Source organism: Carassius gibelio, chromosome A6, assembly GCF_023724105.1.
Source record: "Carassius gibelio isolate Cgi1373 ecotype wild population from Czech Republic chromosome A6, carGib1.2-hapl.c, whole genome shotgun sequence".
NCBI classification, from domain to species: Eukaryota; Metazoa; Chordata; class Actinopteri; order Cypriniformes; family Cyprinidae; genus Carassius; species Carassius gibelio.
In genome coordinates, this window is record NC_068376.1 from 7999784 (window position 1) to 8023378 (window position 23595).

The 23595-nt window shown below is 36.2% G+C and overlaps 1 protein-coding gene across 2 annotated transcripts in view; it reads right to left on the reverse strand.

The window, feature by feature from the left end:
• Positions 1-3599: 3599 nt before the first annotated feature.
• Positions 3600-23595, reverse strand: part of gpd2 (glycerol-3-phosphate dehydrogenase 2 (mitochondrial)) — a 28381-nt gene continuing 8385 nt past the window's right edge. For both annotated transcript variants that reach the window (XM_052599170.1, XM_052599171.1), the window contains 11 exons: positions 22619-22783; positions 21983-22127; positions 21676-21869; positions 15924-16058; positions 15157-15332; positions 12248-12379; positions 9506-9664; positions 7139-7251; positions 6982-7060; positions 6068-6166; positions 3600-5281 (listed from right to left, as the gene is read on the reverse strand). In XM_052599170.1, the coding sequence (XP_052455130.1) occupies positions 5156-5281; positions 6068-6166; positions 6982-7060; positions 7139-7251; positions 9506-9664; positions 12248-12379; positions 15157-15332; positions 15924-16058; positions 21676-21869; positions 21983-22127; positions 22619-22783 (1523 nt within the window). In that variant the 3' untranslated portion in view covers positions 3600-5155. The remainder of the gene's footprint in view (positions 5282-6067; positions 6167-6981; positions 7061-7138; positions 7252-9505; positions 9665-12247; positions 12380-15156; positions 15333-15923; positions 16059-21675; positions 21870-21982; positions 22128-22618; positions 22784-23595) is intronic.

Genomic DNA, 23595 nt, shown 5'->3' on the forward strand with positions numbered 1-23595 from the left:
AAAGTGACAGTAGAGACATTTGCAGTGTTACAAAAGATTTCATGTTCAATTAAGTGATCAGATCCTTTGAACTTTCTAATCACAAAATCCTGAAAAAATATACATATTTATAAAAGATATTAAACAGCAAAAACAGATTTGTTTTATTGATGTCATGAAGAACCATTATATATAACTGAGCAACAAAATAACTGATTATTATATATGAAATGAACATATAACAATGATTCTGAAGGATCATGTGACACTAAAGACTGGAGTAATGATGCTGCAAATTGAGCTTTGACATCACATGAATCAATGACATTTTAGTATATTAAAAAAATCAAGAAGCATTTAAAAAAAAAAGACTGACATTTGTGTTTGTGGTGTATGTGCATATCAGTGCATTGGAGTAAGGTATATATGTGTGTGTGTGTGTGTCAGCAGCACTGTATGCAGTGTGGGGGTGTTGCAGACAGAGAGGTGTGCCTGGCTATTGGGATTGTTGACAATTGACCTTTAGTGCAGTCAGTGTGCTTTCAGCTGCATACTGAGAAATGGCATGACGGCACACTGTCTCTGCTCAGGATGCCAAAGCCTCTGTGATCGTGTGAATGTGTATGTGTGTGAGAGAGAGAGAGAGAGAGAGAGAGAGAGAGAGAGAGGCTGGGTCAGGAAAAGATTGGGTAACCAAAGAATATGTTATTTCAGGAATCAAAAGTGTTTAAACTATTTAATTAATACTTTAAATTGCATAAAAATACTTCAAATCATACTCATACACATACAAAATGGAAGGTGCATTGAGAACTGGCAGAATTTCCAGAAGCTCTCAGAACGCACCACACCGGGTTTGACGTCAGTGATGACATACAATTGCTTCTTGCATTTGAACATAAATTGATTTGTTTTTTAAATTAATTACTATTAGCACAAAATTAATTTAAGCGCAATGGCTGGAGATTACACATGATATACATTTCAGTCTGTTCATTTATACGAAACTATTATAGAGAATTAAAAGACTTTGTTAGTCATATGGACTACATTTATTGTGCTATTGTGGTGCTTGAAACTACATACTTTTTTGTTTTGTTTTATGAAAAATATCAGTTTAAAGCCATCCTGCACAATACCCTCCTTTTGTATTATAAAAGTTTAAACACAATGTGAGGGTGAAAGCTCAGCAGCCATTACTGCAGTCTTCAGTGTCACATGATCCTTCAGAAATCATTCTAATATGCTGATTTGATGCTTAGGAAACACTTCATTATTATCAGTGTTCAACAATGCTGCTAAATAAAACAGGAATAGGCCTACTTTTTTTTCAGGATCAGAAGAACAGCATAGTTTTGAAACATAACTTTTGTAGAATTATAAATGTCTTTACTTCCATTTTTTTTTAGCAATTTAATATCCTTGCCATTTCAGTGCAACACCTCGAACTTAAATATTATTTTCCTCACAATTCTAAAGAAAAGTTACCATAGGGTCAATCAATAGTATTTCAAATTTGTATTTACATATTAATAATATGAATGTTCTATTCTGTTAAATACAGTATATGAAACATCTTTAATTGACCCCATCATAATATTTTCTCTCTGTTTATTGGATATATAATATAAAACTGTATTTACATTGTAATGGATGAATCTTTTCTCTCTCTCCGTCCAGTGTCACATATACGTGGGTCTGAAGACTGTCTGACTCATCAGCATCAAACCAATAGAGACACATATCTATTCACACTGCAACAAAAACACCACAGAGATCTTGCATTGATAGCAGAGCAACACAAAGATATCTCTAGCAAAATCTTGGAAAGACTGGCAAATTCCTCCACATCCCACAACACTTTGTTTCATTGCTGTGCATCACCTCGTTGGCATGCCGACACAGGGAATCCTCCAGTCACTGCCAGTAACACAGCTCCTCCACAGACACACTGTCAGTAAAATAGAGGACACATGGAACCGACAGCTTCTGGGCTTAAAATCAACATGTGGACACTGCAATTCCAGTGTTTGGGACAGCTTCTCTAAATGTCCATGAATCTATCAAGTATCATTATCATATTGTTGGTAAAAACGTAATTCAATTTTTACTTAAAAAAATATAGATATTTTATGTAAAAACAAAACAAAACAAAAAAACAGCTTTACAGGGTTAAACAGGGAAAAAGGTGCTGTTAATGCAAGAGGACAATAGAAAACAGTCAGTTTATCAGTTAAAAGTTCAGTTCTCTTCCAGTACTGTGCAGTCAAGTCAACAATGTTGCCAGAAATTGTGTCGCCAAACCAAAATTCCATCTGTGACAGAAATGAAAAAAAAAAAAGAGAAGAAAATCCTTGGGAGAAACCAGGCTCAGTTGGGGGGTGGGGGGCTGGGGCAGCTCTCCTCTATGAGTTTGTTTCTTCATCGGAACAGATTTGGAGAAACTTCGCATTACATGACTTGCTCGCCAAATGGTCAATGGCAGTGAATGGGTCCAATCGGCTTATAAAAACATCACAGTAATCCATGAGCAATCCACAACTCCAGTCCATCTTGTGAAGTGAATAGCTGCTTGTTTGTAAAAACTTAACTTCAAACCATGGCTTCCGCTAAAATATGAGTCCTCTATCCAAAATATGGCTTTCTCCAAGGAAAAAGTTGTCTCACCTGAATCAGGAGAAAAATATGCACAGAACAAGCACTGTTTATAAGCAAAAAAAAAAAAAAAAAAAGTCCAAAATTGGTCCTGAACAAATGTGACCCTGGTGCACAAAACCAGTGTTAAGCTGCTGGCAATAGCCAAAAATACATTGAATGGGTCAGAATCATAGATTTATATTTATAGATTTTATGCCAAAAATCATTAGGATATTAAATGAAGATCATGTTCCATTAGGATATTTTGTACATTTACTACTGTAAATATAGTAAAACTTTTTGATTAGTAATATTCATTGCTAAGAACTTCACTTGGACAACTTTAAAGGTGATTTTCTCAGTATTATGATTTTTGTACACCCTCAGATTCCAGATTTTCAAACAGTTGTATCTCGACCAAATATTGCCCTACCCTAATAAACCATACAATGGAAAGCTTATTTTTTCAGCTTTCAGATTATGTAAAAAAAAATGGACCCTTATGACTTGTTTTGTGGCCCAGGGTCACAAATGTCAATGTATTTTGATGAGAGAGGACAACAGGAGATGGACTTCTTTACTAAAGGAAGTGTTAATGTGGATTATGGACTCTTTCACAGCAGAAGATCCATTGGTGAGCAAGTGATGTAATGCAAAATTTCTCAAGATCTTTTGGATGGCCTGAAGTTAAGTCAGTTTTCATCAGATATTAATATTTGAACTATTCCGTTAATGTTATTGTATTATGAAGCTTCAGCCTTTAGTTTAACTGTGGCCCACCTATAACCTTAAAGGGATAGTGCAGCCAAAAATTTAAATTCTGTCATCAATTACTCACCCACATGCCGTTCCAAACCTGCACGCACAAGAGAAGATATTTTGAAGAATGTCGGGAGGGGACATCACAAGCTTCAACTAGCACAAAAGTTATGTGAGAATAACAATGACAATCACTCACAAAATAAAGGCACGTCCAAACAATGCAGATTGCAACCAGACATATTTAATTACAGAATTGTGTTTCTCAGGCTTTGATTTATTATACATTTTTATCATAAAATAAGATTCTTTTTTTTTTCAATTAGTATCGAGCTGAATTACATCCCGTCAGGAAAAACATTAAATTAGTTGAACTGCTTCTGTTCTCCATCTTTTTCAAACCTGTCAATCAACACTGATCCTCCAAGATCTATGACAATCTCTATGGTCTTTTTTAGCGTAGAAAAACCCAAATATATCATGATATCCCTAACAAGGTCATTGCATGATAATAACAAACCAAAACAGATTATGAATTCTGAGCAATCTCATTGTACAAAACACATTTCTCTTAAACCATCATGGTTTAAGTATCCTTAAAGTTAAACCACAAAAATAAGTAGTCAAGTAAAAGATTACACTCTTTTAGTGTGTCTAACTGTGCGTTTCGACATGCAAAGTTAATTAAGTGTCTTTTTAAAGTTAAAGTTCCCCCAAAAATTTAAACTGTAGAACATAAAAGAAGACATTTAAAGACATGTTTCACTGCTTCTTTTCAGTTTTCCATATGATGGAAGTCAATGGTAACTAAAACTAGTTTGAATATATAAAATATCTTCTTTTACGATCTGTAAGTCATAGAAAGTTTGGAACTACATGAGGGTTAGTAAATGACAGAATTGTAATTTTGGGGTGAACTATCCCTTTAAGAAGCAAGGCACATTAAGTACATTCCCTGCTGTGCTCTACATAAAAATGTACAGTTATAATATTCCCTTATTATTTCATGACAAATTAATAATCAATTACTTTTACAGGCAAGACTGTATAGGAAACATATTAAAGTGGAGTTCCAATTGTTCATGAATTTGAATAAGGTATAAAATGTTCAACATTCAAACAAGAGCCCTTACATTTCATTATAATATAACTGATCTGTATACAGTAATACAACTGTATACTTAATCACATCACATTAATTAAAAACAAGAGAGTATGAGGGAAATTATAGATTTTGTATACATTTGAAATTATTAAGATACAACAACAACACAAAAACACATTAATGTAGTTCAGAACAGTTACAATGAAGCAGTATGCAGCGCAGTGTAAATCTGTGAAATTCATATATAGTGCATTATTTATCTCAGAAGACACCAGGAGCCCTTAAATCTCACCTCATTGTGTTCAGCAGCAAATAATCTACATTAAAAAAATGGCACAACAGAAAGCTCACCGGATAAAGCTGCTCAGAGAATCAATATATTCGTGCTTACCAGGTCACATGGCACTGCATGCATTAGATAAACAATAAAGATTCTAGAATAGTATGCTTTGAAATATTTATAAAGAATATACTCTGCTCTAATATCTTTTTTAATTGAAATAAATGTAAATAAGCATGTTAAAGCAAAACAAAAACAAAGATTGTAGTCAAAGGCAGCCAGCTGGAGAGGATGTGCTTGTGATCTGACCAGCGTGGGCACAGCACTTTTTGCTGTTTATCCAACTTTGTGGTGAGAGCTGTTGTCTGGTGAATGTTCTGGTTTGTAGTTGGGATTCAAACGCCGCCTCCACTGCGGTCAACTGAGACAGGTCCTCTCAGATCCAAGCCCTCCTCGGCTGTCTTCATCAAGATAGCCAGACGACTGTCAGAGATTTGGCCTCTCTGGACCGCACACATGAGCTGAACCAATCAGAGAGCAAAACAAATGCATAATCACTACCTAGCATAATAGTTACAGCCACATTATAACTATTAAGCTTTATGCACACCAAGGATGAATTTATTTGTTCAAAAATATAATAAAAAACATTAATATTGTGAAATATAGCAATAAAAAGTTTTTGTATTTTAATATATTTTAAAATACAATTTATTTCTATGGTGGTAAAGCTGAATTTCCATTAGCCATTAGGCCTACTACAGTCTTTAGTGTCACATGGTCCTTCAGAAATCATTCTAAAAGGCTGATTTGATCGTATGCATCATATGCATTCTTTGATGAACAGAAAGGTCAAAAGAACAGTGTTCTGTCACTTTTGATCAATTTTCTTTTTTCAGAAAACTAAAAATGGCCCCAAACTTTTTCATCAAATGTAATCTTGATCCACTACTTTGCTGATCTCACATGACTGGAACTAGCTGTCCAAAGACAGTACCAATATGGCCTCGAGTGAGCTGACCTGACTTCAGCGGACTTTGGTTAAAGCCTGGGCTAGCTATTTAAAGGTGGTTTAAAATGTATATGGTAATCTAGGTTCAGTCTGACATTTCAGAGCGATTAATCACTGTGAACCAGTCGGCTTGTGACAAAACATGGATGTAGTGACATGAAGATAACAAGCACTTTTAATTTTGAGGTTTTCCCACCTACAATTACAAATCCGACATGAAACCAGAGCGACAACCAAGACAGCCTGTAGTCTATAAAAAGCTATTTTTTACAGCTTCTAAGGGTTCATACTATACCTGTAAGAACTCATCCAGTTCCACCTGTCCGTTTTTGTTGAGGTCCACCTCGTTGAGGATCTCATGGAGGGCATTCTCATCTATATGAATGCTGAGTTTCTGAAAAAACACAAATCAGCGACAGAATCAGTATCTAATAGACATTAGACTGAGGCTTAACAAAAATGTTAAGGACTGCATATAAATCAAAGATAATGAAAGCTGAGGGAATGAAAGCTAATAAGCAATTCACAAGGGGAATTATTTAAATCTTATTCTTTGGTAATAAATACAAACACATACTTCAATCTTGTGAAACTGCTGCTATCTGTTCTGCACATCACTCACATTGAAAACAAATTGTGGTCAAGCATATTTTTAGCACCCCAGAATGCGCTTTCACCTATACATTTGTATTTTTGTTTTTATATTTAAAACCATTTGGTAACCAAACAGTTAACAGTAGCCACTGACTTCCATAGCATTCCCTTTACCATAGACATTCTTCAAAATATCTTCTTTTGGGATCAGCGGAAGACAGAAACTCATACAGGTTTGGAACAACATGAGGGTGAGTGCACAATGACAGTATTTTCATTTTTGGGTAAACTGTCTCTTTTAAGTACAAGGTCATCTTGCAGTCTTGCACCTTGTGACAATCCAAAAGTAATGAAAATGAATTCAAATGAAGTGACATAAAAAGAGAAAATCCCCTAATCTCTTCAACTTCACCTAACCCGATGAACTACGTGTAAAACATTTTACATGATGTTAGTTCAAGAAATCTTCACTAACATTATGGACTCCAGGGGAAAACAATAGGGTTGTAATGGCTGCTTAGAACAAATAGTAATAGTATATTTTTGCAATCTAAAATATTAAGAAAGTTCAGTTGTAATTGTAAGAGACTGTAACTGTATGAGATTATACCTCACCTCTAGGACTTGCTGGACATCCACTGTTGTGATAAAGCCTTTACTCTCCTTATCAAATTTGTAAAAGCGCTTCTTATACCTGTCAATCATAATAATGACAATATTAGAAGAGTCAGAGATACCGGATCTTGTATACACTCACACACTCATCCTGTACCTCGCTATCTCTTGGGCTGTGAGGGAGATCTCTGTTGTCTTGCTGAGCTGCTCAGAGCGAGCTTTATAACCCATCTCCAGGTGCAGGAACTTCTTTGCTGCCTCCAGCTCTTCCTACACACACACACACACAACACACAACACACACACAACACACACACACACACACAGACTGAATAACTTTCCAAAGGTTAGAAACAATTGAATAAAATGAATCTTTGATCAAAATTTTTTTTTCTGATCATAAAAGCAGCACATTTCAGCAAAGGTGATTTTGTAAACCTATTACAGTATAATGCATGCTTTGCATTTACATAAAAGTCTACATGGCACAGAAATAAGTTAATAAATAAATAAATACTGGTCAGATAGATGGTCAAATATGGTCAAATAAAGAAAAATTACAGGTATTTTATCCTAAAGAAAAAAACCTTTATTTTTTTCTAACTATTCTCAACAGGCTGCCACATATATTCACGTTAAACTGCAAAGCGAAAAAGAAAAAGAAAAAAATTTATGTTTTTCATTTTGTTGAAGGCATTTACATGTCATTAAGCAATAAATAAAACAATCTTATTGTAAGAGTCAGATAGAAGATGAAATACGGTAATATAAAAGTAAATTACAGGATTTCTTTCCTGAATAGCCGACCCTTTAAAAAAACTAAAATCAATTTTTTTCTGTGTTCTACTCAAAAATCGGCCTAAAAAAAAAAAAAAGTTAAGTTGTTGTATCATTACATGTCTGAAGAAGGTATTTACATAGAAGTCTTAAAGGTACAGCAATAAAAAACATTATTTGATTGATTAATTAATTAATTACTTAATTAAAATAAACTACATTCAAGAGGTCAGACAGAATGTGAAATAGAGTCATATAAAAATACATTGTTTTTTTTCTCAGGGGGATATATATGCTAAAAATCTAATTAAAACTAAAAAACTAAAAAATAAATATGTAAATAAAACAAAGATTACTGGAGCATGTTTTATTAGAAAATACCAGTAAAGGCTACAAGTTAATGCTGATATATATATATATATATATATATATATATATATATATATATATATATACACACATATATATATATATATATATATATATATATATACACACACATATATATATATATATATATATACATATATATATATATATATATATATATATATACATATATATATACATATATATATACATATATATATATATATATATATACATATATATATATATATATTAGGGGTGCTCCGTTGTTAACTGAGCCGTTGTTAACTGAGAAGATGCGCAAATCCACTTCATTTTCAGCGTTCATTGGCGCATCTTCTCAGTTAGAACTTACTTCTACTAGTTACTTCTCTGTGTAGTAACAGCTGCTCTATGTGAAATCACGCACCTGATGGAATTAACCCGCTGATTAGAGAACCGGCTTTACTGACGAGATGCGCATTAACGATCGGCCGATCGTGATCAGAGCACCCCTAATATATATATATTTATATATATATATATATATATATATATATATATATATATATATATATATATATATATATATATATATATATATATATATATATATATGTGTATATTTTGTTTGACACAGTAAAAAGGATTCAAATTCAGCCAAAGTTCAAAAGGTGTTTCATGCACAGGATGAGAATTCTGTCTTGCCTTGCAGAGAGCTGTGATATACCTGCACTGGATCAAGGTTCCCAGCAGAGCATTGTGTCTGTGTGTGGTGGGTGTGGTGGACCTGCATTGTGAGCAGATCTGAGTTCTGGACTCATGGGAACTGAACAGTTTCAAAGCTGCACAGTGATCTGTGCTATTATTAGTGCCTCTGTTTATCAGACAGGAAACCAACAACCATCGTGCAAAAGCTGGATTAGCTCTATCACCCCTTCACAAATGCACTATACACATACTTTCAAACACTTGTGCGTGTACAGACGTAATAGCCATAGTCATTAAGAGGTGTTGTGCCGGGCGTTCATTGCACAATTGAATTGTGATCTTATCCTGAAGTGGAGACTCCTTGTTAAAAAAAAAACTATTTAAGGGTCACACTAACAATAGCTGAGGCCTATTATTAGCTTTTAACCTGGCTGAGACCTTTAGCTTTAGATCAGTCAAAAAAATAAAAACAGCTGTGTTCAGGGCAAGGGGAGCAGGTTTGCACATCTAATAAATTCAATAAATCAAGTATTGCCAACAAAATGTTTGGTTAGATTTGAATTCATAAGCATGCTAAAATGTGAATTTAAAGTGTATTCTGCTTTCAATTTAATTAAATAAATCACAGACACACACAACACTGTAAGTCTGTATTCTAAAGAAATATATTATGTGATAAATGACATACGTTCTTTTTTTGCTCAGTCCACTGAAGTTCTTTGCCCATGATCTCAACGATCCGCGGCAGAGCCTCGTCCGCAGCCTGGACGTTCAGAAAGCCCAGCCGAGTTCGGCGAGCAATCACATCGATGGCTGTACACGCATACTCCTTTATAGCATACTGCACCTAAATCCAGACAGAAAATGTCACTTTCATTTAAATTTAACATTAACATTTTATAAAAACCGTTTTGAAACAACCCGACATCCTTGTATTTTTAGGCTGACTGAATGACCTGGAATATTTTCAAACATCAAGATTAGCATTCAACCCAACAGTGAATCTTACTTATTTTAAATGCTGACAGAGTTATAGCATTTGACCCTTAGCTAAGCTCCACCTTTCAAGAAACAATGTGATTTTCAGTAAAATGCGCTCATGGACTGTAATGAAGTCTAACATTGTAAAGAGTCTATTCTAAGTACTAGCTTACTAACTAAAAACTTTGGAGACTTAACTTCAGAATCAGAATGGAGTCGACTGTCAAGCTTAATTTGAAAGCGATCGGAACAGATAATATTGGTGTAAATGAACAGAACTGTTTCACAATGCATTCACTATGTGTGCGTGAACTGTGTAGTGTTACTCTTACTTTCATCTCTACAACCAACTGAATCAAATATTAAATAAAACAACAAAGAATTAACTTCTCAATATAAATTCAAATATTTGGTATAGGGGAAATATACTGTAAACCACATGTCAGGGAATGACGTTTTACCATATTTCAGTACAATTTATGCAAAATTACATTGAAACCATCCAAGCACCTCCATATGTTGGATTTAAAGGGGTCATATAATGCTTTTTTAAATGTCATTATTTTGTGTAATAATGGTGTAATAGAATATGTTCACATGTTTTAATGTTCAAGAAACACATTATTTCTAAAATACTGTACATTATTGTAGGTCTTCTATGCCCCGCCTCTCTCAAACATGTCGTTTTCCATAAAGAAAGTCCCTCTTTCTGACAAGTGCGGTCTGCTCTGATTGGCCAACGGACCCAGTGATTTGTGATTGGTCGAACACTCCAAGAACTCATTGGAAATGTAATCCCCCTTTCCATAATCGCGAGTTTCATCTTTCAAAATAAATGTAAAGACAGTTAATAATGTCCTTAGTTTTACCAAGCCCAAAAGAGGAACAGAGCGGTGTGACAGACACAGTGATGAAGCTCGTATGTGTTTGCAATGCACAAGCCATGGACGGTTAAGACAGCTGACTCCACTGTGTGACCCCCTCTCTCTTTCTCTCACACACACGCACATGCGCACACACATACAGCGAAGCGAAAAAACTCTGCATTTGATCAGTCAGTAGCAAATACTTACACTAATATCATACTTACAGTAGCTGATTCAGAAGCACCAGAATGTCATAGCAATGTCAGAATTACCTCCTCTCATAGGTTCACGAAACAGTCGTCCATAAAATGCATTACCTAAAGATTCCTAAATGCATCTACTTTCCGAAGGCCAAATAAATAAAGTGCTTTTGACTTCACCTAGAAGCACACAGCATCTCCCTGACATGACTGCTTCAACACTAACTGAGGTTTCTGAAACCACGCCTTCTTTCTTTGCATGAATTTTTTTGGCAGCATTAAGCAAATATTTCCACATAGTGACGTAGACATGTGGGGGCATGTTTGAATAAGCTGTTTTAGGGGGGCGTGGCAGAGTTTTGACTTTGATAAAGAATATCTCTTTGGATTTGAGACTTTAGTCTTTGCAACTTTACAGATCTTCTTCATGCTCCAAGAGTTTGTAACACTCCAAAGAGAGAGAAAAAATTTAAATCGCATCATATGTCCCCTTTAAGATCATATTTAGGAGTTTAGCGCATATAAACGCCACCACAGTGTCACCCTGAGTTTCTGAGTTCACAAAGTGTCAGATAAAACAAATGGTGGACACAATTTATACTTGCGTTTGTATAGTAGTTGACAGAAATTGTGTAAAAATTTACACATTTTAATGTTTAAAATAAAATTAGCTATGTTGCTTGTACAAAATCCGACAGTATTATAGATTTTTGATAATATATATTTCAATCCCATTAACACCAATAGATTTACAATATATTTTTCATAATTTCGTTAAAGCAGTTAAAAAAAAAAAAGATTTGCTGTATTTTTGTAGAAAAGGTGCATCTCTATCGTTCTCCATCCAAAGTAATTTGAAAACACATAACATCATGATTAATACTTTCCAACATGTTACTACTGACTTCCCAGGATGACTTGAATGCACCATTACAGAGTAAAAGCTTGTCAGCACAAACGCAATTCATTCACACCGAAGAATAAGCCTAAAGTTCTCAGAAGTGCAACAGTGCATTCATATATAGGTATATATATATATATATATATATATATATATATATATATATATATATATATATATATATATATATATATATATATATATATATATATATATATATATATATATATATAAACGATGCAGAGTGCAAATGGCTGTGCATTTATTTGTTTTTAACTCAATGAGAGCGAAATGAAAATGTCTGTAGCCGAAGCTGTCTGCGCTGTCTGTTTCCCTCCTTTGCACCACGGCAATCATCTTTTTTTAACTGTGGTGAGAACTAACCAGTGCTAAAACAGGGGTTTTGTGAAGCTTTAAAGGCGGGGCTTAGCAAATAGTCAACAGCAGGTTAATTGTCATTATTATAATTTCAGAGTACTTACCTCACTCTCTATGTAGGGAAACTCAGACACAAGGCGTTTACCCACTATAGGCCATCTCTTGCCCGTCACCTTAGCCATTTTGGCCACTTCAAATGATCTTCCTCCATAGGTGGCTGCCAGGTGCTGAGCAACCTGTGGGTTCACAAAATGTAAATGTTATTCCTTATGGCTGTAACCATTATTAAAAGGAACACGGCACTATATTTGAAAATAGACTAATTTTCCTACTACCCTAGAGTTAAACAGTTGAGTTTTACCATTTTCGAATCCATTCAGCCGATCTCCGGGTCTGGTGGTAGCACTTTTAGCTTAGCTTAGCATAGATCATTGAATCTGATTAGACCATTAGAGTTTCAATATTTTTCCTATTTAAAACTTGACTCTTCTGTAGTTACAGCAGGCAAAGAGTTATTACGCAGTGCCTTAAAAATAATAATATCATTGCAACTGCTGCAAGTTTTGAATATGAAAAATATTGAAACTCTTTGGTCATTTTTAAGCAAGATGCTAACGGTCTAATCAGATCCAATGATCTATGCTAAGCTAAGCTAAAAGTGCTACCACCAGACCTGGAGATTGGCTCAATGGATTGTAGCAGAAATGAGTCGAACCAGACAAATTAAAGAGTCTATCAGAGCTGTGTGCATTGAAACGAGAGCCGAACTCCTCAGGAAGTCATAAATCAGTTCTAGTGCCACAAGAACCAAGCAAGATAACCAACCAACCAACTTGTTCACACAACAGCTTTCAACATTAACACCAATAGAACAATTATTGACAATTTTAATTCGAAGAAGAGATTGTCAAATTTATTGTTCATGATTGAAATGCAACGCTGGACATCACATGTAAACCCAGGAGATCAAGTTAAATACTTGCATTGACTTCCCCCACCCAGCAGAACCAGACTGAAATTCCTAAGGGGGAAGGGCTTTAAACCTTTGTCTTCACATAAAAGTCCCTTTGCCAGAGAATGGCATTATACATTATATATGGACCAGAATGAACTCAAAAAGACTTATAAATGAATCATTCCATTGCTTAACTCCATATTCATTTATGTGTAACCCACACATTTGACTATCATGTATAATCACTTAATGTGTATGTCTTTTGATAACTATAGGATACATAGTCATGTCTAGTATTGATATAATCGAATTTTCTTGCTTGATATTGTCCTGACAATCATTTATTTGTAAAATATATCATAATCGTGTTATAGGAATCATGTCCAAAATTAGACCCTGTGAGGCAAGAACCACATGCTTGGTAAGATAAACAAATGATTTATGATACCCCCGAGCCAAGACCATATCTGATTGGTCAAGGCAACATTTGAGGGGTGGCCAACAGGGAAGTTTAAATACTTTGGACACCATGAAATTTGGCTTTTAGTTCTAGCGTTGCTTGTGCTATCAGTCATGCCTTGCTTTTAGTCTGCTTTTAGTCCCTAGCTGCTGCTATTAGCCATGCCTGTTTCTAGTCTCTAGCTATGCTTCTGCTAGCTTGTAGCTTCTAGCCATGCGGTTTAGTCATCACTGTTTGAGCGCGGTTCCTGCGTGCTTCGGCCTGCCTGCTGCTACTATGCCACGATGAGAAGGAACACAACCTAGTCTAGTCAAACTTTATTTCTTTTCCGTTTGAGAGTTTCGTGTTCTGAGTTAAGTTTTGTAACGTCGAGTCTCCGACGCCTGACCTCGGATGCCCGTTCAACTTCGACCAGCGCACACGACTCTGCACTTTCAGCCAACGCCCAACAACCACGGGCTTCCCAAGACGTCACTTCACTACTGAACTTCCAGCCAATCAGCGACACCGGGATACCCCTTTAAACGGGAGTCCCTTTCACAGGAAACTAAGGCAACGTATCCCCAGATATTTGTTGTACTGGTGTATCTAATATAATTTTAGTCACATTGAGGAACTCAATGCAAGGGCTAATTACGTGATTGATGGTTGTTCATGTCTATGCAATTTAACGTATTGCTGTAAACTTGGAATTCCATATTTCCATTCTCTTAAACTCATCTTTTCCTAACTTTCGATCTTCCTGCAACCTGTGTGAATGTGTGAGTGCGTGCGTTTATGTGTTAGATTAGTTTATATGTCTTAGATTTATCCAATAAAGCCTTATTCATATTGAAAAGAGAAGTATCTTGTGTTTTGTGCTTACAAGTTAATGTCTTAAACTGCCGATCTTGTTACTGTGCTAATTGCTAGTGTTTTCACTATAGTTTGTATATTAGTATCCAGCGCAGATTTGATGTTAAACGGCTCGTTCACTGAACCGCAGGCGCGTCTCCGTGAACAGCCGTGAAACAGTGATTCTGTTCAAATTCCCTTTAAAATCTTAAATGATTCCCTTTGAGCTAAATTGACCTGTTTCCCTTACAGGATTCAAAAACAGTAAAACTCAACTGTTTAACTCTAGGGGAGCTGGAAAATTAGCATATTTTAACAAATAGTGCCATGTTCCTTTAACTAGACTGTGGATTTAACTTTATTTCCCTATACAGCAAACCCAATGTAACCAAAGCTATATTTTAAACTTTCAATTGGGCTGTGAGATGTTTAAAGATTTTTTCTTATGAACACCTTTGCTTCATTAAGTGTTCAGGCAAATAAAACGGCCCCGTTTACCACGATTCAAACTCTTCTTTTAGATCTCTCACCAAAGGTCAAGTGCTGTCAAAAATATCTGCATACTGACCTTTTTAACTATGCTGGCAAAACAACATCCATGGTAGCGCTAGGGCCACATCAAGCTCTCACACTTCCAAACAAGGGTTTGCCAGACTTTCTCTCCCCCACAGAATCATGGGGGACTGAAGCGTTATGGAGCAGCTGAACCTGCTCCAAAGAGCTCTGACCGACAGAATGCTAAGTAGTTGGGCTTCAAAACCCACCTCGTTTTCCAAGCCGTAGTCTTGAACCAAGCGAATGTACAGGGTGGGGGTCCAGTCCTTCCCACCATCCAGCATCAGACCGACCGTCCTGCTGGGACCAGCTGAGAGATTATGAGCCTTTATGGCTGCGTCAAGGGTCTCCTCAGCCATAGAACGATAGGTTGTCCACTTCCCACCTAGAGTAGACAAACGCTGTGAAAACTTTATACATCCTTAGTGGAACAATTATCAGTAACCCAGTTCCTCATTAAAAAAAAAAAAATTGTATATTATTTTATTTTTAAGCAAGATTTAATTTGTAATATTTTTACTTATTTTGTTTTATTGTAATTTCTTAATAATTCTTTAATTATCATTTTAAAAAAATATAATAATGTTTACAAGTTAATAATTACTGGGTTAGTATGTTTTTTGTTGTTGTTGTTGTTGTTTTTAAGAAATGAAAACTCTTATTCAGCAAGGATGCATTAAGATATGCAAAAAACTACATGGAATAAATACTGTGCTTTTGAACGTTCATTGTTTGCATAAAAATTTTAAGCAGAACAACTGTAAGCATGGCAGCACAATTTGGCCAAAAAATGCCTTTTATATTTTATAGTGTAAAATTACTTCACTTTTAAAAGTGTAGATATTTTCCCCAATAAATATATTTATAGAAAAAAATTATATCTGTATTGTATTTTTTTTCTTACAATAGTTACAAAATTTTACACAATGTACAAATCACCACTTGTATATATATAAAATGGCACAGTGTCACTGACCAGCGATGGTGACGAGTCCGCTGTCGCTGATGTTGACGATGTGGTTTCGACAGATGGACTGTGTGTCTTTGGAGTTGGGGTCGGTGACCAGCGGACGAATGCCACTCCAGGCCGCCAGGACATCCCCTCGTCGCACTGAGAACCAAAGAAACCAGAGACGCTGACAATCTCTGACAGCTGAAGTGTATGTGGCGAGTATCTGATTGACAGGACTACAATAGGCCACACTACTGTATTTGTGCAGTCAGTGTCCATAAATCTAGAATTGTTTTGTTACTTTACGTTACAAAGTGTTACTAGAACAGCATGTACGAGTCCAGAGTCAATTTCCCTTTTGTGGTGACATCTCAAACATCAATTATTAAGAGGGAGCTGTGTATCGATCTGCGGTACACCTGCCACTGTAATATGCAGGTTGATATTTCTGAATGGGGGGGGGGGGGGGGGGGGGGCAGAGAAAGCACTCTCATTATCAAAGGGCATCTCTGAAACATTTATGACAAGGCTAGAGAGCTCAGCTGACAGCAGACTGGGGAGACCAATAACACACACACACACACACAGACACCTTGAGTTTAAATGAACCTCAGCAATAGACCGCTGGTAAGTAATCAAACTCTCAAGGGAAGAATTGAGTCCATTTCCAAGCTGGAATGCACTCAAAGTTCTCAAAGAATCACAATCACCATACCTAGACATTCCCAATATCAGCAACCATATTAGTATAGGCCAATATTTATTATAATTTTTTTTTTCATTTTTAAAACTACCATTATTGGTCAGTTAATTTTTTATTTTTGCATAAATTTGTTTCTTTCTTCATTCATATCTTATCAATATACAGTATTGTTCAAAATAATAGCAGTACAATGTGACTAACCAGAATAATCAAGGTTTTTAGTATATTTTTTATTGCTACGTGGCAAACAAGTTACCAGTAGGTTCAGTAGATTGTCAGAAAACAAACAAGACCCAGCATTCATGATATGCACGCTCTTAAGGCTGTGCAATTGGGCAATTAGTTGAAAGGGGTGTGTTCAAAAAAATAGCAGTGTCTACCTTTGACTGTACAAACTCAAAACTATTTTGTACAAACATTTTTTTTTTCTGGGATTTAGCAATCCTGTGAATCACTAAACTAATATTTAGTTGTATGACCACAGTTTTTTAAAACTGCTTGACATCTGTGTGGCATGGAGTCAACCAACTTGTGGCACCTCTCAGCTGTTATTCCACTCCATGATTCTTTAACAACATTCCACAATTCATTCACATTTCTTGGTTTTGCTTCAGAAACAGCATTTTTGATATCACCCCACAAGTTCTCAATTGGATTAAGGTCTGGAGATTGGGCTGGCCACTCCATAACATTAATTTTGTTGGTTTGGAACCAAGACTTTGCCCGTTTACTAGTGTGTTTTGGGTCATTGTCTTGTTGAAACAACCATTTCAAGGGCATGTCCTCTTCAGCATAGGGCAACATGACCTCTTCAAGTATTTTAACATATGCAAACTGATCCATGATCCCTGGTATGCGATAAATAGGCCCAACACCATAGTAGGAGAAACATGCCCATATCATGATGCTTGCACCTCCATGCTTCACTGTCTTCACTGTGTACTGTGGCTTGAATTCAGAGTTTGGGGGTCGTCTCACAAACTGCCTGTGGCCCTTGGACCCAAAAAGAACAATTTTACTCTCATCAGTCCACAAAATGTTCCTCCATTTCTCTTTAGGCCAGTTGATGTGTTCTTTGGCAAATTGTAACCTCTTCTGCACATGCCTTTTTTTTAACAGAGGGACTTTGCGGGGGATTCTTGAAAATAGATTAGCTTCACACAGACGTCTTCTAACTGTCACAGTACTTACAGGTAACTCCAGACTGTCTTTGATCATCCTGGAGGTGATCATTGGCTGAGCCTTTGCCATTCTGGTTATTCTTCTATCCATTTTGATGGTTGTCTTCCGTTTTCTTCCACGTCTCTCTGGTTTTGCTCTCCATTTTAAGGCATTGGAGATCATTTTAGCTGAACAGCCTATCATTTTTTGCACCTCTTTATAGGTTTTCCCCTCTCTAATCAACTTTTTAATCAAAGTACGCTGTTCTTCTAAACAATGTCTTGAACGACCCATTTTCCTCAGCTTTCAAATGCATGTTCAACAAGTGTTGGCTTCATCCTTAAATAGGGGCCACCTGATTCACACCTGTTTCTTCACAAAATTGATGACCTCAGTGATTGAATGCCACACTGCTATTTTTTTGAACACACCCCTTTCAACTAATTCAACTAATTGCCCAATTGCACAGCCTTAAGAGCGTGCATATCATGAATGCTGGGTCTCATTTGTTTTCTGAGAATCTACTGAACCTACTGGTAACTTGTTTGCCACGTAGCAATAAAAAAAATATACGAAAAACCTTGATTATTCTGGTTAGTCACATTGTACTGCTATTATTTTGAACAATACTGTACATGAGGAGAGGTCCCGGTGATTTTTTGATTTTAACAAATCAAAATTAAAGTTAATTAAATTAAGCCAAGTGACTGACTAAATGTAATATAGATTGTCGCAGCTCCTCAGGACAAAAATTCTGACATGAATGAGATATATATTCCTAAAGTTCCGTATATATATGGATATGTATATTTGCAGGAAAGATTTTATAGATTTTATCGTTCTGTAATTTTCCTGGGAGAGCTACAGCAGAATTTGAGATAAAAACACATATTTAAAAGTAAAAAAGAAAAATAAAATCATAAAAAACAGATATGCAAATCATATCTCTTTCCATGCTATATACTGTACACACATTTAAGAGTAGTCTGTTGGTATCTTTCTAGGGAGCTTTATTCACTGTCGCCTTGTGTGCTGCTGTGTGTCCCTGTGTTTAATAAGCAGCATGTACATGCGTTGCGGACCCGCCTATACTAAAACGCTCTTTAAATGACAAACAAAAAACATTGCGCCAAACATTAGACCAGGTTTGAGTTGGTCTATGGTGCTGTCTATTTTCAGCTCACACCTCTTTTTTAGACAAGCACACCCATGGGCGCACAAATGGGCGCAAATGCATTTGCTAATTAAACAACGTGGCGCTGGACGGGAAAATGCAAACAGTGCCGGACTGAAACTAGTAAACACCTATTAATTTGATAAAAACTCACTGACACTGTCAAGATCCATCAGTTGAGCTACAATACAAGAGTGGATTTGAGTATGCATTATTTATTTTTATAAAACAATATAATTTTTTATTTTTTTATTTTTTTATGGACTGGAGATATAGTGTCAGTGCTTAAATGTTGAAAATGTATAGAGTTATATCAGCCATTATATCAGTAATCAAAAACATAAAACAATGATCAAATCAACTAAAATTCTATATTGACATTTTCAGAATTATGTTTTGTTTTTAGTACATCCCTCCTTAAAACAGGTGATTGATCAAATTAGGATCAATGTAAAAACATTCTGAATGCGGAAAAACTACGAAAGTCTCTGTTCATCTCATGCAATCATGCAATTTCTCTCTCACACAATATCTCTTCTCGAGGGACAAACAACAAGATCTTGCCCCTACACTGTCATTGTGACAAATCTCCCACAACCAAATCCCTTTAGCTGCCTTTACTAGAGCCGAATCCAGTTCAGCCTCAACTCTCCATCTAGGCAAGGTCTCTTTGTCATTCCTCTGTCGCTCAATCCATCCTTATTCTCCCTGATCTGCGTTATTCAAACTCTCTGTCCCAGGTCAACAGTGTCGTTTGGTTGCTCATTCATGCCCTGAACAAAGCTGAAGACACCCAGACGCACGGCAGCCGTCACATTGTGGTTTATGGTAATAATAGACAGCTGGATGACTTTCTACAGAAAGACACATGCAGTGCTGAATGAGATAACGAGACTCAACAAACTCTTAATGATTTGCCCAACAATCAGAGAAAGAAGGAAGCATTTTGTGTGAGGGAAAATTAGTTATGAAGCTAATCAATCAAGCAATCAAGCCAGCATCCACGGTGCTTTGAACAATTGGAGGTCTGCGCTTAAAATTCAATACCTCGGCTTTCAGAAGATGATGCTTGGAATAGTTATAAGTCCTAACTAGTAGTTACTAGTTTCAACACAACAGTGCTGTCTGTTTGTTCGCTAACATCAATGCAGTATTTAGAGGCCTCTAGATGTTGTTCTTCAGATTTTTTAGTCTGTGACACTGAAGACTGAAGCAATGCTGAAAATTCAGCTTTGCCATCATGGGAATAATTAATATTTTTAAATATATTAAGAGGCTTTAAATACATAAAATGTAATTAAATATATTAAATATATAAGTTATTTTCAATTGTAATAATTTTTTTACAATATTAAAGATTTTATATTTATTTTATTATATCAAATAAATGCAGCACTGATCATCATAAGAGGCTTCTTTCAAAAACATAAAAAAATTAAATAAAAAATAAAAACGGACCGACCTGAAACTTTTTGAACAATAAGGCATATATAAATTTGGTCAGTTCAGTTGAGTCACACTTTCCGCAAACTCTTTACTTAAAAAAATCATTATCTAGTCATCTTCATTTTAAGAAAAGCAGGTATGACCAACATTTATTATTAAAATATCAATGCTCTTTTCCATACAAAAATAAATAAATAAAAATCTTTGATTACCCTCAACTGTTCCTGCAAGTGTTCTTCTGCCATTGTGAACAGAACAGTAATTCAGTATTCTGGAAGCATTTCCTGTGTTTCCTGCTTCTCTATTCAGAAGTACCAAAACAGCACTACTGAGTCTACTGTACAACAAGAACCAGGAGCATCAGACGGGTAATGGTGAAACAGAGTTACAGGGGCCCTCGATTGGGGGGGGACTAGAATCCCTAGTGACACCGGAAAGAACTATACAGTGCAACCAGTGTAATTCAAATTCCTGAATGAAGGAATGAGTCGGTTCTTTTTAGTTAATCAAAACAGTACAACACAACCAGTATAATAGAAACTTAAAGGGATAGCTCACCCAAAAATGAAAATTCTGTCAATAATTTGTCGTCCCAAACCCATGAGATCTTCATTCACCTTTGGAACACTTATTGAGATATTTCTGATGAAATCTGAGAGCTCTCTGACCCTCAATGGACAGCAAGGTAACTTCCACAGTCAAGGCACAGAAATATAGTAAGATCATTGTTAAAATGGTCCATGAAACATCTGTGGTTCAACCGTAATTGTACAAAGCTACTAGAATACTTTTTGTGCACAAAGAAATCTAATTTAATGACTTTATTATGGCGGTAGATGGTAACTCGGGGGAGAAGGATTATTGAAAGTTTTCGTTTGCGCACAAAAAGTATTACCATAGCTTCATAAAATAACGGTTGAACCACTAATGTCGCATGGACCATTTTGTCGATGTTCTTAGTACCCTTCTGGGCCTTGAATGTGGTAGTTACCTTACTGGTATTAATTCTGTGTTGCCTGATATGCTTTTTTGACTCACAAAGTGACGCCAGCATTTTATGATTTACCAAGCCTTGGTAAGCTAATGAGAAATCTTTCAAAAACATTCTTAAAAGAAAATAAACATGTCTTATTTCGCCTAGAGCACCAACTGACCAAGAACTCTAGGCATGTAGAATCAATGTGTACTATTGCTTTTTAAAAAAGCTTTCAGTTTTCCCTTTGCTCTAGGTGTAGCAACATATAACTTTCAAAAACCATTCAAAAGAAAATGCATAGATGGGGTAATATTACCTTCTACGTCAGGGCTGAGATAATTTCGTACTTCGCTCAGGATAAAGTTTATGTCATCTTCCACAGGGATTGGATGGGCGGTGACTTCAGTGGGCGTATCTGTTGTGCCGGCGATAGTCATCTTCTCCCAGGGCAGGAAGAATATGACACGGCCATCACTGGTGGCAGGGTCTAACAGCCCCATGTTGTCTGGGCTATAATTGGTAGGAAGAGTACACATATGTTATCTCTCCATTCACTGTTAAAACCATAAAATTACACTTGAGATAAAAAAGGTACAATATGATTGCAGGATTCAGGTAAGTACCTGTAATATCCAGGGATTACAATGTGCACCCCAGCACTAGGCTGGCAGATGTTGGCAGTTTTCTGGCTGTCCATTTTGCGCAGTGAGTCAGTGAAGGGGCCGGTAGCGTTAATGACACATTTGGCACGAATGTCAAACTCCTGCCCTGTGAACGGCAGTGTGAGGTGTTACACTAACTCAGCTGACGCAGCTGACTGGGGTCATTTGCTGAGTAAGGAAGACAAATCTCTTCATAGAAGGACTATAAGCAAAGATTTTAAAGGAGTTAGTGAAAGGTGATCAGTTGCTAGGTTGTGGGAAAATTACAATTTAAAAGAAAGCAAAGATTTAAGAAATAGTCTTTACATAGACTTTATATTAAGCAAATCCATTTTTGTATAAAAAATCTGGTTACTTCAATGGAAATCCACGCAATTGGAATTACATTCAAGGGCGAAGGATTTCCATGCTTACATTTCACAATTTAAGTTGATGACAGATTCACTGCGTTGACCAACAGAAAGCTGCTTGGTTTGAAAGTGACTTCTGTGTGAGCTGTCATTTCATGAGGGTTCACAAGTTAATTTGAAATGGCAGTTTTCTGGAACTAAAACATTTCATTAAGTTCATTTAGTTTTCGGTCGGGGCATATCTCACCTGTAATAATGTCACGGCAGTGCGCTCCACAAACTTTCTCTTGGCCTGATTTTGGGTCTGGTTTCTTTAGCAGATGAACCACCTCGGTGTAGTTAGCAATAGCAGCACCATGGCGGGCCGCTGTAAGACTGATGGCCAGGTTCATCCGGGCGTCATTGTGTTGCCCTGAAAAGAGGCAATACGCATATATGAAGCAAATAAACACAAATGAGAAATACCATAGAAATATTTTTAAATAAAGCTAGAACTAGAATCTACTGTAGAACTAGAATCAACAGGGTTTTTTTTACATTATTTACTTCATTTTTATATAGTTTTTAAAAATGAGGACATTTCCAAAAGAAGGTTTTTGGGGATTTCATCAGATTTAGCTCGCTTCTGGGTACAATTTCATACCCAAAATATGTTAAGTAGGTACAAAATGTTTTTCTGTACTTGCCAGAGGCCAATGCACCCAGTTAAGATTTGCTTTATGATTGCAGTGTTTTGACGGTGGTCAATATTGTTATAAGGCCTTTTAAGGCATTTAAACTATTTCAGACACATTTGAAACATGAATTACAGGAAACCTTGATGCCAACGCGATATCACTCTATTAGGGCAACTAAAGAGCCACTAGATTTAAAAAAAAGACTCTGTGTTCTAGGTCTGTGTTCTCGATGCTAAAGAACCAGAGGGATAGGTAACCCATGTAAGCATGTCTAATGCTAACACGTGCTCAGGGCAACTCCACCAGACAATAAAATAATAACACAGGCAGGAAGCCTGTTTAAAGGGCACACTTCTCAAAGAATAATGTGCAGTGAAGGCACCAGCATGCTTTTAACAGAGATCCCATGAACCTGGGTTTGCCTCCGTGCTCATGGCTCTGCACTCAAATCACGATACAGGGAAAATATCCATGTAGAGAAGGATAATACACATATGCATGTTGGAATATCGTTAATATCATGTAAGAGGACAAATCACAGCTCGCA